The 25,247-nt window shown below is 35.2% G+C and overlaps 1 protein-coding gene across 4 annotated transcripts in view; it reads right to left on the reverse strand.

The window, feature by feature from the left end:
• Positions 1-25,247, reverse strand: part of NBEA (neurobeachin) — a 736,578-nt gene that overhangs the window by 566,990 nt on the left and 144,341 nt on the right. For 3 of the 4 annotated variants that reach the window (XM_058437671.1, XM_058437670.1, XM_032150485.2), the window contains exons 9-10: positions 14,456-14,653; positions 13,712-13,845 (exon numbers count right to left, since the gene is read on the reverse strand). In XM_058437671.1, the coding sequence (XP_058293654.1) occupies positions 13,712-13,845; positions 14,456-14,653 (332 nt within the window). Of the gene's footprint in view, positions 1-13,711; positions 13,846-14,455; positions 14,654-25,247 lie in introns of those variants that run through there. The other variant, XM_058437672.1, reaches the window with a different exon arrangement.

The raw sequence follows: 25,247 nt of genomic DNA on the forward strand, positions 1-25,247 counted from the left end.
GATTTTTTTTTTAAAAAAAAGCTTGTATACTACTATGTATTTCAGAGTCCCTACCAGCCTAATATCTAATTCTTAGTTATCTTTCATATCAAGTACTCCAATAAACTTGACCCAGAATACACCGGAAAAGCCAAATTTGTACTAAGTTCTACTAAAAACATCACCTTGCATTTTCCTAAATAGAAGCTATCTGGGATGCCCCCAGACCATATAGTTTGACAAATCCACATGGCTATAGCTAACCATGGAAATTGGATTATATTACAATAGCTCAACGACCATAAAAACTGGCAGGCTGTCATCACAGAACAAGAAAACTGAAAACAACATCCTAAACGACGTCTGTCCAAAGTCCCTATATTGAGTTTTCCTAATTATATTAAACCTGTTACCTTTCTTTTGAAGTATGGAATTATTTAAGGTACATTAAGGGAGATTCAAAAGAACAAACAATATCCAATTGCTCACTACAGTTTTCCCCTTAATCTCATAGCAGCTTGCTTGCCTCTTGGATTGCGTTCAGTAGCTATAATCCTATGAAGGATTTTTCAACCTCCATAATAGATTCCTGTCTGACACTAACTATGGTAGGTGATACCTCAGTACCTATCCAAAATACCAAAACACTGCACCTTTCTAATGCCTGGAAAATATAGTCTTCTTCCCTGTGTTACATTACTATTGGTGCCCCGTACCAACCCCTTTACTCCAAACTCCAGCTATAGAAGACTTGACCACTGATGAAAACCAACATTGTTTAACAAATCTCCTACTTCAAAATCTTCATCTCATCTCTAATGTAAATCAATTATAGTCTACAAGATTCTCTGGTTATACCATTTGTTCCTACATCAAGTAACAAAACGTTTTATTTTGCCTTCTGAATATTCTGTCCAAGTGTCTGAAATTGTCTAAAGTTGATGCTCTCTCTACAGCATATATCCATGCCTTTCATAAATGTCTACTTTTGGGCTGTAATGTTGATAGATGCCATGACTTCTTTTACGGTTCTGAAGCTGTTCATGATTTTACACAATCATATAATAAGAATTCCTTGCCTACTATTGAAAAAAATCTCCCTGGCATATTATTTTAATGCTACTTTATGACTTACATCATTTACAACTTCCTTCTGCCATAACTATTATAAAATTCATTGCTGACCAAAAGCTGTATGATGATGTTAATAGTGGCTCATGCTTCAGCCAAAGCTGTAGTCCCTTCCACTTCCAAATTCATACTTTTAATTTTGTGCTGACTGGACTTCTCCAGAGTGTACTCTAAAATTTCCTTATATAAGATTAGGTAACAACTTTAGGGGAAATATTTTAACATAAATATTTTAATTTTTAAATATAGTTTTAGACATGAAGTCTCTTCCTCGATCAATATCTTGAAGTGTTTTCTCCATGTTTTTTTCTAGTAGTTTTATTGTTTCAGTACAAATATTTCATGGTTAAGACCTCAAAAGTACAGACAACTATAACAAAAATAGACAAAGGAGACTATATAAAACTAAAAAGCTTCTACACAGCAAAGGAAACAATCAAAAGAGTGAAGAGACAATTTGTGTTTGAACTGGAGAAAATATCTGCTAACTATTCATCCTACAAGGGACTAATATCTAGCATATACAAGGAACTCAAACAACTCAACAATAAAAAAAAACCATTAAAAAGTGGGCTAAGGACATGAATATACATCTCTCAAAAGAAGACACAGAAACTGTCAACAGGTATATGAAAAAATATTCAGCATGACTAAGCATAAGAGGAATGCAAATCTAAACCACAATGAGGCATCGACTTACCCCCGTTAGAATGGCTATTATAAGTAGAACAAAAAATAACAGATGCTGGTGAGGAGCTAAAGAAAAGGGAACTTCTACACACTGTAAGTTAATACAACCACTATGGAAAAGAGTTTGGAGATGTTTCAAAGAGTTAAAATAGAACTACCATTGGACCCAGCAATCCTGCTACTGAGTATTTATCCAAAAGAAAGGAAATCTGTATATCAAAGCAATACACACACCCACATGTTTATCACAGCACTATTCACAAAAGCAAAGCTATGAAATCAACCTAAGTTTCCATCAACAGGCAAATGGCTAAAGAAAATTTGGCATATGTGCACAACAGAGCACTATTCAGCCATGAAAAGAAATGAACCCATGTCATTTTCAGAAACACAGATGGAGGTGGAGGTCATGATCTTAAGTGAAATAGGTCAGGAACAGAAAGATACCACAAGTTCTCACTCGTATGTGGGCGCTAAAAGAATTGATCACATGGAGGTAGAGAGTAGAAAGACAGATACAGAGTCTGGAAAGGGTATGTGGGTAGGAGGGGGAATAAACAAAGGTTGGTTAGTGGGGACAAACATATAGTTAGACAGTTGGTAAAAGTTCTCATGTTTAATAGCAGTGTAGAGTGACTACAGTTTGCAACAATGTAGTGTACATTTCAAAGTAGCTGGAAGAGAGGACTTAAAATGTTACCAAAACGGAAATGATAAATACTCAAGGTGATAGTGATGACCAAACACCCTGACTTGGTCGTTACACATTCGATGAATGTAACAAATATTCACACACACCTATAAATTTGGCAAAGCATTTTTATCAACAAAATAAATTTTGAATAAAAGAAAAAAATACTCTTAATAACAAGATTCACTTTTTTATACTCCACAAATTGCTGTTAGATTGTATAAAAAATCTTCTCCTGTTCTTTGCATATGAGTTGGCATAAAAGGTAAAAAATTAAAAAAGTTATGCAAACAAACATTGTTAATATCCTCCAAATTGTTTTCTCAAATGCCTCACACATATTGTCATTCCTGCCATATTTGCCAGTTGCAAAATGGAGATAAGCATTTAAAAAAAAGGCTTGCCCATCTTGAAAGCCATTAATAAATATATTGAATTTGTTTGTTTCTATGAAAAAAAGTTCAAAAAATATATGTATTTTATCAAGATAGTTAAGTAAATCTATTCACAAAAGCTATCATATAATATTTAATACCCAGATTCAGAGTACCGTTGCCCATTAATAAAGACATTGCAAAGGAAGTATCTAAAGGAGATCAACTTCAACAATATTTTCACCACAAATACCACAGAAAATACCAAGATAGAATTCAAAAATAATAAATAGCTAGGATTTGTACAAAAATTAGGCTCTAATAGGCAGATGCTCATAACCCTGATGAGATATACAGCCACCAGAAAAATAGGACTCCTGCTATTCCCCCATGAATTACTGAGGGCGAGGCACATGAAACTTCCCTCTAGGCCTTCCAGCAGCAAGCCATACTACGAAACATTTATGTATACATATTTCATTTGATGTTTTAAATCATAAAGTCATTGCGTTAAGGCAAACCTTTTAGCGGTATAAAAAGCACTACTGATAAACTTGGGATGATGAATGCCAGCATCTTTGGTCTGACATTGGATCCTCATTAAAGTTCCACCAAGACTTGCTGGAAGGGATCATACCTGGTCCTATTCACTATGCATAAGACACCAAAGGTACCAAGTCCTGTATCCCATTTCCAACTATAAAAATATTTGGCAGCAAATAAATTTCTGTGTCTCATGCCTGACTTCCACATTGATTTCACAAGAACCAATTAGTGCTAAACTTTTTACTCTTTGCTTCCTGATAGTACTCATCTACTAGAACTCCTTATGTTCCTAAACCTATTTAAGTCCGGTCTTCAACTATGTTAAAGATGTGCTACCTAGTGTACTTGGCTGAGTTACAAGAGATACATACCAAATACCCAAACTGCCATGAGTCAGCTTTACCGCCCCAAAGGTTATATGCCCTCCTCTCCCTGGCAAAAATATTTTCTTCTTCCAGCTGAGCCTTATTGTGACCTGCCCTCCAGTTGCAGCTTGGAATTCCTGATAAAGAATATCTAGAAATTACATAATTAAAGGCAGAGGTCTCATAACCTCTTTGTCAGAGAATATATCAATCTTCTTTTTCCATAAGATAAGTAAGATCCCACTCAGGTCCCTGACTACTCAATAAAGTAATGTCAAATGATCCTGCAAAGGACTTCCCTGTTTCTAAATGCTGGATCTATTAATAGGCACCCACAGGCCACCAAAGGAGAGATACTCAATGATATCAATTGAAATAATACGTACGACAGTTGTACTAGGAGGGATAAAAGTTACCTGCATATTCTGGATATGGAACTAAACAATTTTTTAAATTTTATATGGTACATTACCCCTACACTCTCTTGAGAAAATAATTTGAAGGTGCCAACTCAGCATCAGGCAACCACTGAAAAGGGAGAATTTTGTTGTTTTAAGAACTACACAGTGCAGAAAGAAACAAGCATCTGTACCTATACTTTAGAAACAGGTAAATATTACTATTATAATAATCTACTACTACTACTATTTCTTTAGTATGGGTACCTATACTATAGAAAATTTATCATTCAAGCCATGCAGTAAGTCTTTACACTTCCTGTAGGAAAAGTATAAAACCACCATGAATTAAGTGAAAATGAATAGTTGCAAAAGGGCCCCCATCCCAGGAGAGAAGTAAAATTTTAGGGAACGTTTTGGAAAAGGTTGGTAGTGAGTGAGCTCACCTACTTTCTAGATAAAATATAACAAACATGGTGGACTATTTTCTATTATTTCTATGTAGCTTAACAAGTGATTTTATTCTAACCAGCAAATGAGGAATATGTGCTCTCTTAGGTAAAAAGATACCATCCATGCATTCTATATGGGACAAAATAGCCACATTTTTATTAGTATACTATCCACACTTTTATTAGTGGTATACTAAGAAAAACATTGCCAGACTACAACAGACCAAAAATTGAGACCTATATTCTTTACCGTTTAGTTTTAGAAACAGTTTCTCTTTAAAGCTTACATATTTGGATTTTGGCTTATTGAATGAATATGTGAGTTTCTGTCTTTTAACAGTTAATAGTATCTCTAGGTTATATAACCTGTTACTTTATATTAACAGTTGTTTTATGGTTCTATTCCCATTCCCTTGTTTTCCGTATTTTTGTAACCATTATGTTTTTAATTTTTACTTTCTCCAGTAAATCCAAAAGAAGGTACATATACTGTTTTTAAATCAACGAGAAGTTATCAAAAGGAATCAGAAAAGAATTTTTTGTTGTTTCCCACACCTGATTTTTATATCAGAATATTCTACAATGTCTGGCAAAAATATAGACTTTGGCCATCATCTCTAAATTCTGATAGTATTTTCTCAATGTCAGCCTTATGGTATTCTGCTATTTCATACAGGCTCATTTTATACCCTAATTTTTACCAAAATTTTCTTCTGAATTCCTCCTAGTAGGTTTTTTTTTTTTAAGACAGAATCTCACTCTGTCGCCAGGCTGGAGTGCGAGGTGTGATCTTGGCTCACTGCAACCTCTGCCTCCCGGGTTCAAACAACTCTCCTGCCTCAGCCTCCCAAGTAGCTGGGACTACAGGCACGTGCCACCACACCCCGCTAATTTTTATATTTTTAGTACAGACATGGTTTCACCATGTTGGCCAGGATGCTCTCGATCTCTTGACCTTGTAATCCGCCCACCTCGGCCTCCCAAAGTTTTATAAGTCGGCTTACCTCACGTCTTCAGGATATGGGTTTCCTTCCTGTGCATCGTAATACTTTTTCATAAGTCCCATGGGAGATTGCATTATTATTCCCAATTATTGACTTTTCCATCTCAATAAGAAGATTATAAATCCTTGCCTATGGCCAAAGACTTACTTTCCACCCCCACTTCCAGGACATTTATTTTACAACCAAATCCCCTCATTGAAGTTGGGCTTGGTTGGTCATTCTTTGGCTAGCAGATTGAATATGACATTCATCTCATTTGACCAGAAGCTACAAGAGCAATTGTATTGTTTAACTCAGATTCTTGCTCTTCTTTGTCACAAGAAAAACATATTCCATATTACAGCTAATCTTTCAATCTAGGACCCAGAATGAGAAGACACAGAGAACACAGCACAACCAGTTATGAACAAACAATTAACTTCTGTTGTTTTATGAGGCTACCAGATTTTGAGGTTGTTTGTTACTATAGCTATAACTAGCAAATGCTGGATAATATAAGCTCTATGCCGATAGGTTTCTCTGTGCTGATTATTAAACAAGATCTGTACAAACAGGGTATTGGTCAACAAATAATTGGTCATTTGGTATACAGATTACCTATGGCTCTGCTTATTGTCCACTTACATGACAGCAGACACTCCATTTCTATTCTGAAGCTGAAAGCCAGATTTAAGTGCACAGAAACCTTCCCCTTTATTTAGCAGGTAGTAAGACTTCAAGACACCTTAAATGAAGTATTCTGTTAAATCCCCTCCCTAATTCACTGACATTATAAATCCAAGGACTGCAGAAAAACCATGTTCCCAACCATACACTGTTGCTGAGGCTGTCCCTATTTGTAGCACCTTTTATTCATAAATACATGTTCTAGAATGTCCCTGCTAGCATTTTCCACCCTTTGTCCTTATTGCTATATATAGAAATTTGGGTTTGGAAAGACTATCAAGAAATGTGACTAGAGAAGGGAAGCAAGCATGACCAAATCAGATGCGGACTTTGTTCTGAGGCAACAGGAAACCAAGGAATGACCACAGGTGTGAAATAATTAGATTTGTATTTTAGAAAGATAACTCTTCTAGCCATTGAAAATTACTGGAAAAGGGCAACAGCAATTACTGGATATATACTAGCTGAAGTAATTAATAATGGGAACCTAAACTAAGGCAGTAGCAATATGGATGGAGGGGAAATGGTAGCTTTGTGAGGTATTTAAGGAATAATATCAATAGTTTATCATGATAGATTGTATGTGGGAAATACAGGAACAGCTAATATTTTAATTATTCAAAGGGAGGAAAGTAACTGATGAGTTCTCTTGGGGTTCTAATTTAAGAGACTGCCTGGAGACAATGTTCCTCAGTAACATTAGAAAATCAAAAGCAATAGAAATTGGGTAGATGAGAAGTTTATGAATTTTTATTTGAGTCATGTTAAGTTTGAGATACTTTCCACATGGAAATATTCCATCAATGGTTTATGTGTATAAGCCTAAATTGAAGGCAAGCTAGAGATAAAGCACTGGAAGTTACCAGCCTAGGTAACAAGACTGTGGACCTAAAAATTTGAGTAGAATTAGAAATAAAAACCAATAAAATATAATACTAAATTAACTACAATCTCCTTAGTATGCTTTACTAAATCTTTTCTTGAAAATTTCATTCAGTACATGTTATAGTCATCACATCTCACCTCTGGATGGAAAAAGAAGAGGATTTAAACACTTGTGACAATCAGTATTATAGCTACATTCTGTTAAAAGTATTCTGGGTTTCTGAGGATGAATTATAGAATGTGGCAGTATTCTTTATAAAGGCAAATAATATTTATTTTAGTTTTGGACTGATGTCATTATACCTGCACGACTATCATAAAATCAAAATAAATAAAGGAAGGTAATGTAAGACAGTTAAAAAAATGAAATCTATGGCATGAGTAAAATAACAATACTCCTGTTAGAAGATAGTAAGATTGAAAAATTAAAGACAACATAATGTGGAAATGCAAACTAGAAGAAAATTAAGGCAACAAATTTAGTGAAGATGTGTCCATGGTTGCCAGAATTTCTGCAAGGAATAATTTGTAGTTAACCTTATTGCCAAAAAGTTGCCTTTTTTCCACAGCAAGAGAGAGGGAGTGAAGGGTCAAATATAAAAGCAGAAAGCTTGTAACAAGACAAAGAAAAATTTACAGAGAAAAATTAAGTGTTGAAAACTAAACAACACAAAGTAGTATAGCATTAAAAGTCACTGTCACTAAATTTAAAAAGAAGAAAAAGCTATTTGCAAATTAAATGCAATGTTTCCTGATGTTTCAGACAGAACAATGTATTTTACTTTTTACTACTTACACATTAATTTGCATAGTGAATTCAATATATATTTCATTTTACTCTGCTTAAATCTCACTAACCAAATTACTTCATTTTTCTCCTCTAAAGGTACTAGTGTAAGTACATCAAATGCATTTTTTGTGTCTATTACTTCAAAAATGTTTTCAGTACCAATTTAGCAATTTTTTAAAAGGCAAACAAATATGAATCTTAAGACATGTCAGTGGCATATTCTTTCTGAAAAACCTAAGTAAATATAACTGTATAAACTGTAGCCTAATACAAGTGTTTTAAGTGCTTTTAGAAACTAAATTAATAATTATATTCTATATATAAGAACCACCACCTCCATAAGAGAAGCAATTATTATAAACAGGTACTAATTTTAATTCTTTTCCCTATTAAAAGCAATCACATTATTTTTAAGTCAGATTAAGTTGGATTAAGAGTATGTAATAAAATTTTAACACTGTACATAATAGACATTTTTTTCTGAATTAAAATGCAGGAAACATGGTAAGATAAAGGATTTTCATGTCACTTTTAAGTGTATGAGGAAATCTGGCTAAGGCAGTTCGACGCTGAAATATTTAAATTTTCCAGGTAATTCCGTCGCTGTACGTATTACAATAGTGCTAATCAGAATATTATAATGAAATATTTAATTATTAAGTGGCTGCTTAATTATTAAAGTGGCTGTAAAATTCAAGTTAATTACTGGAATAACTGATTAGCAAGATAATATTAAGAAATAATTGTGATTTAAGTTCACTAAACAAACTAATGAGTCATAAATATTCACATTACAAGAGGACTGTTCATATGATAGGACTGCTGACATAAATGCTTTATGGAATTCTCTAAACACTTTTATATCTTACATTCCATCATTCTAGCAAACAAACCGTATTTGCTGTAATTTTAAAAAATGCTTTTCCTAGAAAAATATTCATATACTTAAGATAATTTATTTAAATTATCACTTGAAATTTCTACTTTATAAAAATTATCATAATTTATAATAACATTAAAACTAAGTTTTAATAATTAAAAAGTTGCATCTAACCAGTAGACTAGTACTCACTGAAGAAAGTAAAAAGAAAAGTTATTAAATGCCAGACGCTATGTACCAGACGCTATGACAGATACTTTACATGTCTTATTTTAATTCATATTACAATCAGATAATGTTGGCACTTATTAAAATCATTCCACAGCTGGCAAAAGTGATTCTCAGAGTAGTCCACAGTGGTTTAAGGTAAGGGCTCTAGAATCAGGCTTTCAGGATTAGAACCCTGGTTCTGCCACTTATGTCTCTGTGATCTTGAACAAGTTATTCAATTTTTCTCCATCAGCAAATAATTACATTAAAATACATGATTGACAAAATTCAAATATACAGTGATAAAAAACAAAACAGTGGCCATCAGGGCTTGGAAGTGGGGAGATGTAGGTTAGAGGAAATAAAGTACCAGATATGTAGGTTGAACAAGTACATCTAATGTACAACATGAGGACTGTAGGTAACAGAATTATATTTTGTATATGATTCATAATAAGTACATTTAAGCTGCTTCCCTCTCCCCAAAGAATAGCTAACTATGTGAGATGACAGACATGTTAATTTGCTTCACTATAGTAACCTTTTTACTATCTATATATATCCCATAACATCATGTTGTATACCTTAAACATACACAATAAAATTTATGTTTTAAAAATAAGTGACTAGCACGTAGTATGTATTCAATAAATGCTATGTACCACTACTACACACTCATGAATATCCCATTCCCTAACATCAGACAGTATAAAACAGGACAAGGATTTGAGCCCAAATTTGTCTTCCACCAAAAGAATACTTACGCAACATATTACATTGGTCTCTAATGAAACTATTCTCTTGGTGTATTTTTAATTGTTTGATATACAAAACTCAATTTATACCTTGTTCCAGAAAACATAAATTTTTTTCAAAGCAAAACTGTCTTAGGTCACACAATGAGGAAGGTTTTATTTTGTATCACCTACATAATTACCCATATTCTTAAAAACATAGCTCAGTGTAAGAATAATATGTACTCAATAAGATGTATATACTCAATAACATGTACTCAGTAAGAATAGTATGCACTCAGTCTACATAATCATCCAATTCAAAGGAAAATAAAGTCTCTGTTTCATTCCTTGAGTCATTCTAGACACAAAATACAAAAGCTGTATTACTTCAGAGTTTGAGTTATGCTCAAAAAATTAATCACATACACAAAGTTGCACTAGTAATAAATACTAAATTCAAGATTTGAACTCAAGTTTGTCTGACTTGAAAGTCCATACATATAATAACTATAATAAATGGCCTTCATAATTTAAAAAGTCACAAAAATTATCCAGCAAAAATAAATCCATCTTTGAAGATGCTAGAAAATGAAATTATTCCTTCAATAATTTGGGGTGGTTTTTTGATACAGAGTCTTGCTCTGTTACCCAGGCTGAAGAGCAGTGGTGTGATCACAGCTGATGGCAACCTCCACCTCCTGGGCTCAAGTGATCCTCCTACCTCAGCCTCCCCAGTAGCTGGGGCTACAGTCACATGCCACCACACCCAGCTAACTTCTTCTATTTTTTTGTAGAAATGGGGTTTTGTCATGTTGTCCAGGCTGGTGTTGAAATTCCGGACTCAAGCAATCTATCGGTCTCAGCCTCCCAAAGTGCTGGGATTACAGGCGTGAGCTACCACCCCCAGCCAATAATTTATTTTTTAATTCTAAATGCCCCATATAAAGTAAAAACTCATCAAAGTTGATAAAAACAGAGTAGTAGTGTCAACAGAGGTAAGGCTTAAGAAACAATGAAAAGTTTCATTAAAAGGTACTACTCAGTAGAGAAAAGTATGTGGAAGATAAAATCCTTCAGCTTGAAACACAGAGGGCAGAGAAACTTATATCTGAGCTTAGCTCCATTTTGAGAACACATGGACACAGGAAGGGGAACATCACACTCCGGGGACTGTTGTGGGGTGGGGGAAGGGGGGAGGGACAGCATTAGGAGATATACCTAATGCTAAATGACCAGTTAATGGGTGCAGCACACCAACATGGCACATGGATACATATGTAACAAACCTGCACATTGTGCACATGTACCCTAAAACTTAAAGTATAATAATAATAATAATAATAAAATTAGACAGTATTGCAACTTTCAGTCATCTATTTACTATGCAATCAGACTTCCAAAAAGGAGTATATTAAATTTTCTCTGGAAGATTTAAAAACTTCAAATTGATTATCCTTAATCTAGAACAATTTATTATTGACTAACAATAAGATGATAAATCCTATTTCAAGGTCCCAATCATCGATATGAACTGATGATATAGCCATAAAACATAAAATTCTATAACCCCTGCATAGCCATGAATCTGTATTTTTCAAATAGAGGGAGAAATCCCACTTAACAGCTTGCAAAATCAAAGACTATCTCACTGATGCACATACTTTTCTATAATGCTTCCGTATAAAACATTAAATAACAAAAGGCTGTATTACTGATCCACATAATTGTCTGTACCAAAGAGCAAATCTCAGATATTTAGGATACTGAAATAATTAATGAAAAAGTAATAGATAATAATTCAAAATAGCACATAACTAAATCACAGGGTAGCCTGGAATTGAGTACGTATTATATTTAAAGAGGAGAGTGGTATCTTTCTTGTAATGTTTTCTATTAGCTAAACTATAAACAGGGCCGGGCATAGTGGCTCTTGCCTGTAATCCCAGCACTTTGGGAGGCCAAGGCAGGTGAATCACTTGAGGTCAGGAGTTCAAGACCAGCCTGGCCAACATGGTGGAACCCTGTGTCTACTAAAAACAAAAAAATTAGCTGGGCATGGTGGCAGGTGCCTGCAATCCCAGCTGCTTGGGAGGCTGAGGCAAGAGAATTGCTTGAATCTGGGAAGCGGAGGTTGCAGTGAGCCAAGAGATCACACCACTGCACTCCAGCCTGGGCAACAGAGTAAGACTCCATCTCAAATAAATAAATAAACAAACAAACAAACAATAGACATAATAGACATCACTGAAAAGGTTGGAATTAGTTAATGTAGGGAAATATTAGGATGAATGGTTTAAAGAACTAAAATCAAAATGAAAATAGGTATGCTGACTCCTCACACTTTTATCTCCATGATGAAATACAATTTAAATACTAAGATATAATATAAATATTTAATGAGTTTTGAAAAAACACAGTAAAAAGTAACAATGCGTCTTGGATGAATAAACCAAATAATCTATTACATATGGTTTTAGCAGTAAGATTTGATAATATATGTATTTCATATTATTTCAAAAGAAATATTTAAATTATACATGGATTTTTCTAGTGGCTACTTCATCTCCCACTTCTTTTCACAGTACTGACTAGATTTTAAATTACTGATCATAATGTGTCCTAGTTCACTGAGATGATAAATAGTAAAACATTTTGAATTTAAATAAAGGACTGAAATTTAAAGTTTGATTTTTCCACTAAGCTGAGCTGCCTTCCAGTTAGATTATTTAAGATCTCACAAGCAAATAGTATCACAGCAGGACATAACCTCAGGATTCCTTTTCACTTCAAAGCTTTTTACTTTCAAAACTCCAACGTTTACACTATATTGGTATAAAAGAAGGGAAGACCCATACATGGGAGGTGAATGTTATAAATGTACAAATCTCCTATCTATATTTAGATTTATACTTTACATAAAGATGTTCCCCAAACAGAAATAATATTATTAGAAATACTAAAATGGAATTTCATTAATAGCTAATTTAGATAATAATTATGAGAAAAAGCATTTCATTGTACCTTAAATTTTTTCCCATACCGTCATTCACTAGATTCGCCATCAATTCAAAATTAGATAACCCATTGAGGAGCTCATGTATATGTATATATATACTAATGAAGCACCACTATGTTACTTTTGGAATAAAAATTAATGCTCATCTATATAACTTGCCCATTAAAATCCCCAAGCATGGCAATGTGTATAGTCAAAATAGCTACTACAATTCATTTTTAAATTCTTGTATGTATAATTCTAAGATATAACATTAAATTAGAGTCTGGCACATAAGGATTTTTTAATAAAAGAGAAACTATAAAAAGGCACATGAAATCACACTCATTAGAAGAGATTTAATTTTTACATAAACATGGATTTGCCACCGGTTAGATTTGAGTCCTCAAACATAAACTATACATAAATAACGGCTGATGTCAATTAATATTATGCTAGACTTATGCCATGACAAAAGCATTATAAAATAATACCACTCTTTAAGATATAAATTATGTAATTGCTAAAAAATATTATTCTTCTGAATAACTTTACCCTAGTAATTTTCTTCAGACTGACAGGGTTTCATGGTCAATTCAAACCATGAGTATATGCAAATGATAAGGTCAGGATTAATATTTTTCCCTCAACTACATATTATAATCATTATGCTATCTTTGGTAATAATTTTCTATTTATTGTCAAGAAAGGCATTCTTCTATGATATAACAACCTAAATGTCAGTGTTTTCTTTATTTATTGTATAAATATCTATCTCCATTAGTTCTAAAAAAATTTTTATTAGCACTTTAAGGGCAGACCCCAAATACTGTAATCCATTTACACAGCACTGAGTACATCATGCATAGTCTAAGTATGTATAAAATATCAGCAATTGTACATGCAAAGAAAACTTACCAGACAGTTGTTTCCACTTGGCTGTCATTGAGCTGCCGATTATCCAACTGGGCAAAAAGTGGAAAAAGCACTTGAATCCCTCCAATTGAATGAATTGCACTATGAATTGAATGTGTTACTATTGCTTTCACATCCTATGTCCAAAAACAAAAATGTTTATTAAACTTCTATAGAATGATTTTCATCACTATTTTCTTGTTCCAAATACCGTTATAATAGAATTAGATAACATACTTGGACATTTTCAAGACTTCAATTATAATTTTTATACACACATAAGACAAAAAAGTGAATACCTTTGCTAATCACTTTTAAATTTCAAATCTTAGGTTAAGACATTTTCACACTAAAAATATGAAGTTAAAATCAAACATTTTAAAATCAGAAATACTATTGACAGATTTAAAGACAAGTAATTTTAATGTTAGAGAATATTAGTAATACATTCTTAAAGCAAAGTATGTTTTTATATCTAACAACTAACTTATTCAGTTAATTGATTTAATTTCAAAGGCTATATAAGATAATAGATATGACAGATTTCCTACTAAGAAGACAAGGCCAGGGTAGAGTATATTGCTACAGAAAAGAGAGATATTCTTTAAAGTTTCACTTAAAAGATCTGCAAAAGCCAAAAAAGAAACAAAAAATCATGGATTTATAGATGAGCAATGTTTGATATATAAAATAAAGATACTGTCAAATTCTTACAAGAACATGAAAACAAAGCTACAATTCACCCACCTGAAGCATTAGAGCATGTGGGGAATGCACAAAAATTGATGCATTCTCTTTTGGTGATGATTCCAGGCAGAGCTGAGCATCAGTGGCCTTAGCATTATATGTAAAAGCAATGCTACTTGCAAGTTTCCCATCATATAAAACCTGTTTATGATGTTCTGCCAAATGAATATCACTCTCAGATTTAAACTTGAAGGTACTCTGAAAAAATAAAACTAAGATAAACACTCTTTAAAAGCAACAATTAAACTCAAAAGTTTTAAAGCAGAGAAACATTTACAATAATAAACTACTTGTGTACCTTTCATGTGTCAGGGACTATTCAGTGGTGTTACTTACTTTGTTATTGTCACTTCAATTCAATGAGTTAAGTTTTATTATGCCAATAAAGATGCTCAGGCCGGGCGCGGTGGCTCACGCTTGTAATCCCAGCACTTTGGGAGGCCGAGGCGGGCGGATCACGAGGTCAGGAGATCGAGACCACGGTGAAACCCCGTCTCTACTAAAAATACAAAAAATTAGCCAGGCGTGGTGGCGGGCGCCTGTAGTCCCAGCTACTGGGAGAGGCTGAGGCAGGAGAATGGCGTGAACCCAGGAGGCGGAGCTTGCAGTGAGCCAAGCCCCCGCCACCGCACCTCAGCCAGGAAAAAAAACCCCGACTCCGTCTCAAAAAAAAAAAAAAAAAAAGATGCTCAGATCTTCATTTTCTAATTTAAAGTTTTTGATTACTGGCAAAATCATTTCATTAGAAAAAATATCAAACCTGGTATTATATATAAATAGGATTTTACTTGATTACATCATAGCATAAGTTTAATTTTTCTTGTTAACACTTTAAATAGTATTTATATAAATAAACAGTGCCTGGCACATGAATTACTTACAGAGAAAAGTGACTATATTTGAGGCTATAAAAAGTTAATATGCAAAAATATTCCCATCTTTACTAAAAAGTAAATCAACCTATGAAATACCAATGCTACTCAATAATAATATCACAATATACATACTAAACTCAGAAGAGAAGTTCATTAAAACATGTTATTACTTTTTATGAAACACAAGAACTAAACATATGCCATCTATAGCAAGAAAGGTATTGTTAGATGTGGTTAAAATTGCTCTGTAGATATGAATCTAACAATGATAAATAATATTTAACCTTTGCAATAATCACATATTACTATTGCAGGTAATAGTATTTAACCTTTGCAATAATCAGTATTATTGCAATAATCACATATTGCTATTGCAGGATAATCTTTAACCTTTGCAATAATCAGTATTACTATTAATTTCAACTTACAACTATGAAAACTGAATGTTACAGAAATTAAGATGTAGAAGGGGCCAGCATGTAATTCTAAGTCTTCTGATTTATAGTCCATATTCAATGTATCGATAGTGAAATCATCCTAAAATCCTGATTCTGCTGCTAATTATCTTTTTCATGCTGAGGAAATCATTAGGCTGATGTGGCTCTAATTTTCTTACTCTAATGTTATAATAAGGTTAAATCAAATGTCCCAAACTCAAGTTCTTACGGGAGGCACACAGATATGCATATAAGCAAATTGGGCCAGATAGGGACTTCCTCAAACTAGGGAAGGTTTGTCCTTTCTAAAAGTGGCCCCTATTCCTCAGCTCAAGTCAACTGTTCAGTGTTGCTAGTTCTTCCATATTTTTCAAGAGAAACATGAAATATGAATTTTTATCTAAAATCACTGTATTTTAAAATTTAATTCAAACATTTTAACACTGTGCAGACCAAACATGTCAGTTTTTACTTCTGGACTAGTGTGTAGAGACTATCTAAAACAAAACTGGATGCAAACGATTAATTATTAGGCATGTGCCAAGACAAGAGCAACATGAATGATTAAAAATCTGTGTATGCTGTAGTCTAAAGTATTTCATTGACAATACTTTCTTTTTGAATGAGGAGGGTAGTGTTATCACTAGAATGCTTAAGAACTCAGCATACCTGCATTCAAAAAAACAGTGACTGAATTAAAACACACACATAAGTTGTTAAACACTGAAATCAGCTTTCCGTGTCTGCATTTTACCACTGCTGAAACATTTGTACATCCCATTATCTAGAACAAAACTCTTGCTTTCATTTTGTTCATACTGCTTACAATGGAATTAACAAGTTTTAATATATTCTCTTAAAAGATTTAAAATCATTTTGTGGAAATACAAGATATCTAATAAAACCTATCTTTATTTGTAAAAACATTGGTCTTAGTTTTTCTGAGTCCATAATACATACCATACCCTATTTTGGTTTGTAGGAGGAAAACAAGTTTATGTAATAAATCTAACACTTTTAGGTTTTAAAAAAGTGTATAATGTAATTTAAATATAAGCATAGAAACCATTAAATGAAGATAATTTTCTTATCTTTCCTTATTTGTAGTATTAGGTAATTTCTATGTCTTTAAATTTATATATAAAGGTGGACATGCACAATGCTCACACCTGTAATCTTGGCACTTTGAGAGGCCAAGGTGAGAGAATCACTTGAGGCCAGGAGTTTGAGATCAGCCTGGACAACACACAGAGAGACCCCATCTCTATCAAAAAACTAAAAATTAGCCAAGTGTGGTGTCACACACCTGTAGTCCCAGCTCTTCAGGAGGCTGAGGTGTAAGGATCACCAAGCCCAGGATTTTGAGACCACAGTGAGCCATGATAATGCCACTGCATTCCACCCTGGGTGACAGAGTGAGACCCTGGCTCTTAAAAAAATTGTTTTAAAGACAAAATTTTACATAAAAGTATAAACCTTTATATAAATATCAATATTTACTGTATTATTTCTTTCAGAAGGATTTTCAGAGGGAATTGTTATAAAAAACTGTATGACTAGGACATGGATGAGAATGAGGAGTGATTGCAAACAGGCAGCTAGGATCCTTCTGGGGTGATAGAAATGTTGTAAATTAAATTGTAGTGATGTCTGCACAACTTTGTAAGTTTATAAAAAATAACTGACTCGTACACTTAACATTAATGATTTCTACGGCATGTAAATTACACTTCAATAAAACTGTTGAAATTATTTTAAAAGAAGAAAAGAAGGTATGAACACATTTTGTACTAATTACACTCAAATGAGTAGAGTATGAGGCATGCTTTTCAATATGGACCACTTCAGCATAACAAAGAAGGTGGGTGGAAGCAAAGTTGTACTGAGCTAAGGAAATGACTCCAAGAGGTAACTGAATCCACAGAAACAAATGAAGAGATTCACAAAAGATAAATCAGAAGATCAACATAACAAAATCAACAAACATATACTGTATATTCTTTATTCTCTCAGCTTCTTTAAAAGACATAATTATATGAAGTAATAATTATGTCATGTTGGGTTGGTAACATATACAGATATTATACGTATAACAATAATATCACGAAAAACAGAGAAAACAATTAGAGCTCTGTAGAAGTAACATTTATATAACCCACTATGATAAGATTAATATAAATCTGAGGCTGATTCTAGTGAGTTAAGATGTATATGGTAAGCTCTAGTGCAATCACTAAGGTAATGTTTTTTTTATTATTATACTTTAAGTGTTAGGGTACATGTGCACAATGTGCAGGTTTGTTACATATCTATCCATGTGCCATGTTGTGTGCTGCACCCATTAACTCGTCATTTAGCATTAGGTATATCTCCTAATGCTGTCCCTCCCCCTCACCCCCACCCCACAACAGTCCCTGGAGTGTGATGTTCCACTTCCTGTGTCCATGTGTTCTCATTGTTCAATTCTCACCTATGAGTGAGAACATGTGGTGTTTGGTTTTTTGTCCTTGTGACAGTTTACTGAGAATGATGGTTTCCAGTTTCATCCATGTCCCTACAAAGGACATGAACGCATCATTTTTTATGGCTGCATAGTATTCCATGGTGTATATGGGCCACATTTTCTTAATCCAGTCTATTGTTGTTGGACATTTGGGTTGGTTCCAAGTCTTTGCTATTATGAATAGTGCCGCGATAAACATATGGGTGCATGTGTCTTTATAGCAGCATGATTTATAGTCCTTTGGGTATATACCCAGTAATGGGATGGCTGGGTCAAATGGTATTTCTAGTTCTAGATCCCTGAGGAATCGCCACACTGACTTCCACAATGGTTGAACTAGTTTACAGTCCCACCAACAGTGTAAAAATGTTCCTATTTCTCCACATCCTATTCCAGCACCTGTTGTTTCCTGACTTTTTAATGATCGCCATTCTAACTGGTGTGAGATGGCATCTCATTGTGGTTTTGATTTGCATTTCTCTGATGGGCAGTGATGATGAGCATTTTTTCACGTGTTTTTTGGCTGCATAAATGTCTTCTTTTGAGAAGTGTCTGTTCATGTCCTTTGCCCACTTTTTGATGGGGTTGTTTTTTTCTTGTAAATTTGTTTGACTTCATTGTAGATTCTGGATATTAGCCTTTTGTCAGATGAGGAGGTTGCGAAAATTTTCTCCCATTTTGTAGGTTGCCTGTTCACTCTGATGGTAGTTTCTTTTACTGTGCAGAAGCTCTTTAGTTTAATTAGATCCCATTTGTCAATTTTGGCTTTTGTTGCCATTGCTTTTGGTGTTTTAGACATGAAGTCCTTGCCCATGCCTGTGTCCTGAATGGTATTGCCTAGGTTTTCTTCTAGGGTTTTTGTGGTTTTAGGTCTCACATATAAGTCTTTAATCCATCTTGAATTAATTTTTGTATAAGGTGTAAGGAAGGGATCCAGTTTCAGCTTTCTACTTATGGCTAGCCAGTTTTCCCAGCACCATTTATTAAACAGGGAATCCTTATCCCATTGCTTGTTTTTTTCAGGTTTGTCAAAGATCAGATAGTTGTAGATATATGGCATTATTTCTGAGGGCTCTGTTCTGTTCCATTGATCTATGTCTCTGTTGTGGTACCAGTACCATGCTGTTTTGGTTACTGTAGCCTTGTAGTATAGTTTGAAGTCAGGTAGCGCGATGCCTCTGGCTTAACTCTTTTGGCTTAGGATTGACTTGGTGATGCGGGCTCTTTTTTGGTTCCATATGAACTTTAAAGTAGTTTTTTCCAATTCTGTGAAGAAAGTCATTGGTAGCTTGATGGGGATGGCAATGAATATATAAATTACCTTGGGCAGTATGGCCATTTTCACGATATTGATTCTTCCAACCCATGAGCATGGAATGTTCTTCCATTTGTTTGTATCCTCTTTTATTTCATTGAGCAGTGGTTTGTAGTTCTCCTTGAAGAGGTCCTTCACGTCCCTTGTAAGTTGGATTCCTAGATATTTTATTCTCTTTGAAGCAATTGTGAATGGGAGTTCACTCATGATTTGGCTCTCTGTTTGTCTGTGATTGGTGTACAAGAATGCTTGTGAATTTTGTACATTGATTTTGTATCCTGAGACTGCTGAAGTTGCTTATCAGCTTAAGGAGATTTTGGGCTGAGGCAATGGGGTTTTCTAGATATACAATCATGTCATCTGCAAACAGGGACAATTTGACTTCCTCTTTTCCTAATTGAATACCCTTTATTTCCTTCTCCTGCCTGATTGCCCTGGCCAGAACTTCCAACACTATGTTGAATAGGAGTGGTGAGAGAGGGCATCCCTGTCTTGTGACAGTTTTCAAAGGGAATGCTTCCAGTTTTTGCCCATTCAGTATGATATTGGCTGTGGGTTTGTCATATATAGCTCTTATTATTTTGAGATATGTCACATCAATACCAAATTTATTGAGAGTTTTTAGCGTGAAGCGTTGTTGAATTTTGTCAAAGGCCTTTTCTGCATCTATTGAGATAATCATGTGGTTTTTGTCTTTGGTTCTCTTTATATGCTGGATTACATTTATTGATTTGTGTATGTCCAACCAGCCTTGAATCCCAGGGATGAAGCCCACTTGATCATGGTAGATAGGCTTTTTGATATGCTGCTGGATTCGGTTTGCCAGCATTTTATTGAGGATTTTTGCATCAATGTTCATCAAGGATATTGGTCTAAAATTCTCTTTTTTGGTTGTGTCTCTGCCAAGCTTTGGTATCGGGATGATGCTGACCTCATAAAATGTGTTAGAGAGGATTCCCTCTTTTTCTATTGATTGGAATAGTTTCAGAAGGAATGGTACCAGTTCCTCCTTGTACCTCTGGTAGAATTGGGCTGTGAATCCATCAGGTCCTGGACTCTTTTTGGTTGGTAAGCTATTGACTATTACCACAATTTCAGAGCCTGTTATTAGTCTATTCAGAGATTCAATTTCTTCCTGGTTTAGTCTTGGGAGGGTGTATGTGTGGAGAAATTTATCCATTTCTTCTAGATTTTCTAGTTTATTTGCATAGAAGTGTTTGTAGTATTCTCTGATGGTAGATTGTATTTCTGTGGGATCGGTGGTGATATCCCCTTTATCATTTTTTATTCCGTCTATTTGATTCTTCTCTCTCTTCTTCTTTATTAGTCTTGTTAGCGGTCTATCAATTTTGTTCATCTTTTCACAAAAACCAGCTCCTCAATTCAAAAAGTCAGCAGTAACCTCTGCAGAATTAAATGTCCCTGTCTGACAGCTTTGAAGAGAGTAGTGGTTCTCCCAGCACGCAGCTGCAGATCTGAGAATGGGCAGACTGCCTCCTGAAGTGGGTCCCTGACCCCCGAGCAGCCTAACTGGGAGGCACCCCCCAGTAGGGACAGATTGACACCTCACTCAGCGGGGTACTCCTCTGAGACAAAACTTCCAGAGGAACAATCTGACAGCAGCATTCGCCGTTCACGAAAATCCACTGATCTGAAGCCTCCGCTGCCGAGACCCAGGCAAACAGGGTCTGGAGTGGACCTCTAGCAAACTCCAACAGACCTGAAGCTGAGGGTCCTGTCTGTTAGAAGGAAAACTAACAAACAGAAAGGACATCCACACCAAAAACCCATCTGTACATCACCATCATCAAAGAACAAAGGTAGAAAAAACTACAAAGATGGGGAGAAAACAGGGCAGAAAAACTGGAAACTCTAAAAAGCAGAGCGCCTCTCCTCCTCCAAAGGAACGCAGTTCCTCACCGGCAACGGAACAAAGCTGGATGGAGAATGACTTTGACGAGTTGAGAGAAGAAGGCTTCAGACGATCAAACTACTCCGAGCTACAGGAGGAAATTCAAACCAATGGCAAAGAAGTTAAAAACTTTGAAAAAAAATTAGACGAATGTATAACTAAAATGACCAATGCAGAGAAGTCCTTAAAGGAGCTGATGGAGCCGAAAGCCAAGTTTCGAGAACTACGTGAAGAATACAGAAGCCTCAGCAGCTGATGCGATCAACTGGAAGAAACGGTATCAGTGATGGAAGATGAAATGAATGAAATGAAGTGAGAAGGGAAGTTTAGAGAAAAAAGAATAAAAAGAAATGAACAAAGCCTCCAAGAAATATGGGACTATGTGAAAAGACCAAACCTACATCTGACTGGTGTACCTGAAAGTGACGAGGAGAATGGAACCAAGTTGGAAAACACTCTGCAAGATACTATCCAGGAGAATGTCCCCGATCTAGCAAGGCAGGCCAACGTTCAGATTCAGGAAATACAGAGAACACCACAAAGATACTCCTCGAGAAGAGCAACTCCAAGACACATAATTGTCAGATTCATCAAGTTGAAATGAAGGAAAAAATGTTAAGGACGGCCAGAGAGAAAGGTCGGGTTACCCACAAAGGGAAGCCCATCAGACTAACAGCTGATCTCTCAGCAGAAACTCTACAAGGCAGAAGAGAGTGGGGGCCAACATTCAACATTCTTAAAGAAAAGAATTTTCAACCCAGAATTTCATATCCAGCCAAACTAAGCTTCATAAGTGAAGGAGAAATAAAATACTTTACAGACAAGCAAATGCTGAGAGATTTTGTCACCACCAGGCCTGCCCTAAAAGAGCTCCTGAAGGAAGCACTAAACATGGAAAGGAACAACCAGTACCAGCCACTACAAAAACATGCCAAATTGTAAAGACCACCAAGGCTAGGAAGAAACTGCATCAACTAATAAGCAAAATAACCAGCTAACATCATAATGACAGGATCAAATTCACACATAACAATATTAATTTTAAATGTAAACGGGCTAAATGCTCCAATTAAAAGACACAGATTGGTAAATTGGATAAGGAGTCAACACCCATCAGTGTGCTGTATTCAGGAACCCCATCTCACGTGCAGAGACACACACAGATTCAAAATAAAGGGACGGAGGAAGATCTACCAAGCAAATGGAAAACACAAAAAGGCAGGGGTTGCAATCCTAGTCTCGGATAAAATAGACATTAAACCAACAAAGATCAAAAGAGACAAAGAAGGCCATTACATAATGGTAAAGGGATCAATTCAACAAGAAGAGCTAACTATCCTAAATATATATGCACCAAATACAGGAGCACCCAGATTCATAAAGCAAGTCCTGAGTGACCTACAAAGAGACTTAGACTCCCACAAAATAATAATGGGAGATTTTAACACCCCACTGTCAACATTAGACAGATCAACGAGACAGAAAGTTAACAAGGATACCCAGAAATTGAACTCAGCTCTGCACCAAGCAGACCTAATAGACATCTACAGAACTCTCCACCCCAAATCAACAGAATATACATTTTTTTCAGCACCACACCACACCTATTCCAAAATTGACCACATAGTTGGAAGTAAAGCTCTCCTCAGCAAATGTAAAAGAACAGAAATTATAACAAACTGTCTCTCAGACCACAGTGCAATCAAACTACAACTCAGGATTAAGAAACTCACTGAAAACCACTCAACTACATGGAAACTGAACAATCTGCTCCTGAATGACTACTAGGTGCATAACGAAATGAAGGCAGAAATAAAGACATTCTTCGAAACTAATGAGAAGAAAGACACAACATACCAGAATCTCTGGGACACATTCAAAGCAGTGTGTAGAGGGAAATTTATAGCACTAAATGCCCACAAGAGAAAGCACAAAAGATCCAAAATTGACACCCTAACATCACAATTAAAAGAACTAGAAAAGCAAGAGAAAACACATTCAAAAGCTAGCAGAAGGCAAGAATAACTAAAATCAGAGCAGAACTGAAGGAAATATAGACAGAAAAAACCCTTCAAAAAATTAATGAAACCAGGAGCAGTTTTGAAAAGATCAACAAAATTGATAGACCGCTAACAAGACTAATAAGAAAAGAAAGAAGAATCAAATAGACACAATAAAAAATGATAAAGGGGATATCACCACCGATCCCACAGAAATACAATCTACCATCAGAGAATACTACAAACACTTCTACGCAAATAAACTAGAAAATCTAGAAGAAATGGATAAATTTCTCAACACATACACCCTCCCAAGACTAAACCAGGAAGAAGTTGAATCTCTGAATAGACTAATAACAGGCTCTGAAATTGTGGCAATAATCAATAGCTTACCAACCAAAAAGAGTCCAGGACCTGATGGATTCACAGCCCAATTCTACCAGAGGTGCAAGGAGGAACTGGTACCATTCCTTCTGAAACTATTCCAATCAATAGAAAAAGAGGGAATCCTCCCTAACTCATTTTATGAGGCCAGCATCATCCTGATACCAAAGCCTGGCAGAGACACAACCAAAAAAGAGAATTTTAGACCAATATCCTTGATTGACATTGATGCAAAAATCCTTAATAAAATGCTGGCAAACCGAATCCAGCAGCACATCAAAAAGCTTATCCACCATGATCAAGTGGGCTTCATCCCTGGGATGCAACGCTGGTTCAACATACGCAAATCAATAAATGTAATCCAGCATATAAACAGAACCAAAGACAAAAACCACATGATTATCTCAATAGATGCAGAAAAGGCCTTTGACAACATTCAACAACCCTTCATGCTAAAAAGTCTCAAAAACTTAGGTATTGATGGGACGTATCTCAAAATAATAAGAGCTATCTATGACAAACCCACAGCCAATATCATACTGAATGGGCAAAAACTGGAAGCATTCCCTTTGAAGACTGGCACAAGACAGGGATGCCCTCTCTCACCACTCCTATTCAATATAGTGTTGGACGTTCTGGCCAGGGCAATCAGGCAGGAGAAGGAAATAAAGGGTATTCAATTAGGAAAAGAGGAAGTCAAATTGTCCCTGTTTGCAGATGACATGATTGTATATCTAGAAAACCCCATTGCCTCAGCCCAAAATCTCCTTAAGCTGATAAGCAACTTTAGCAAAGTCTCAGGATACAAAATCAATGTACAAAATTCACAAGCATTCTTGTACACCAATAAAAGGCAAACAGCCATGTCATGACTGAACTCCCATTCACAATTGCTTCAAAGACAATAAAATACCTAGGAACCCAACTTACAAGGGACGTGAAGGACCTCTTCAAGGAGAACTACAAACCACTGCTCAATGAAATAAAAGAGGATACAAACAAATGGAAGAACATTCCATGCTCATGGGTTGGAAGAATCAATATCGTGAAAATGGCCATACTGCCCAAGGTAATTTATAGATTCAATGCCATCCCCATCAAGCTACCAATGACTTTCTTCACAGAATTGGAAAAAACTACTTTAAAGTTCATATGGAACCCAAAAAGAGCCCACATCACCAAATCAATCCTAAGCCAAAAGAACAAAGCCAGAGGCATCGCGCTACCTGACTTCAAACTATACTACAAGGCTACAGTAACCAAAACAGCATGGTACTGGTACCAAAACAGAGACATAGGTCAATGGAACAGAACAGAGCCCTCAGAAATAATGCCATATATCTACAACTATCTGATCTTTGACAAA

Source organism: Hylobates moloch, unplaced genomic scaffold (assembly GCF_009828535.3).
Source record: "Hylobates moloch isolate HMO894 unplaced genomic scaffold, HMol_V3 SCAFFOLD_4, whole genome shotgun sequence".
Lineage (NCBI taxonomy): Eukaryota > Metazoa > Chordata > Mammalia > Primates > Hylobatidae > Hylobates > Hylobates moloch.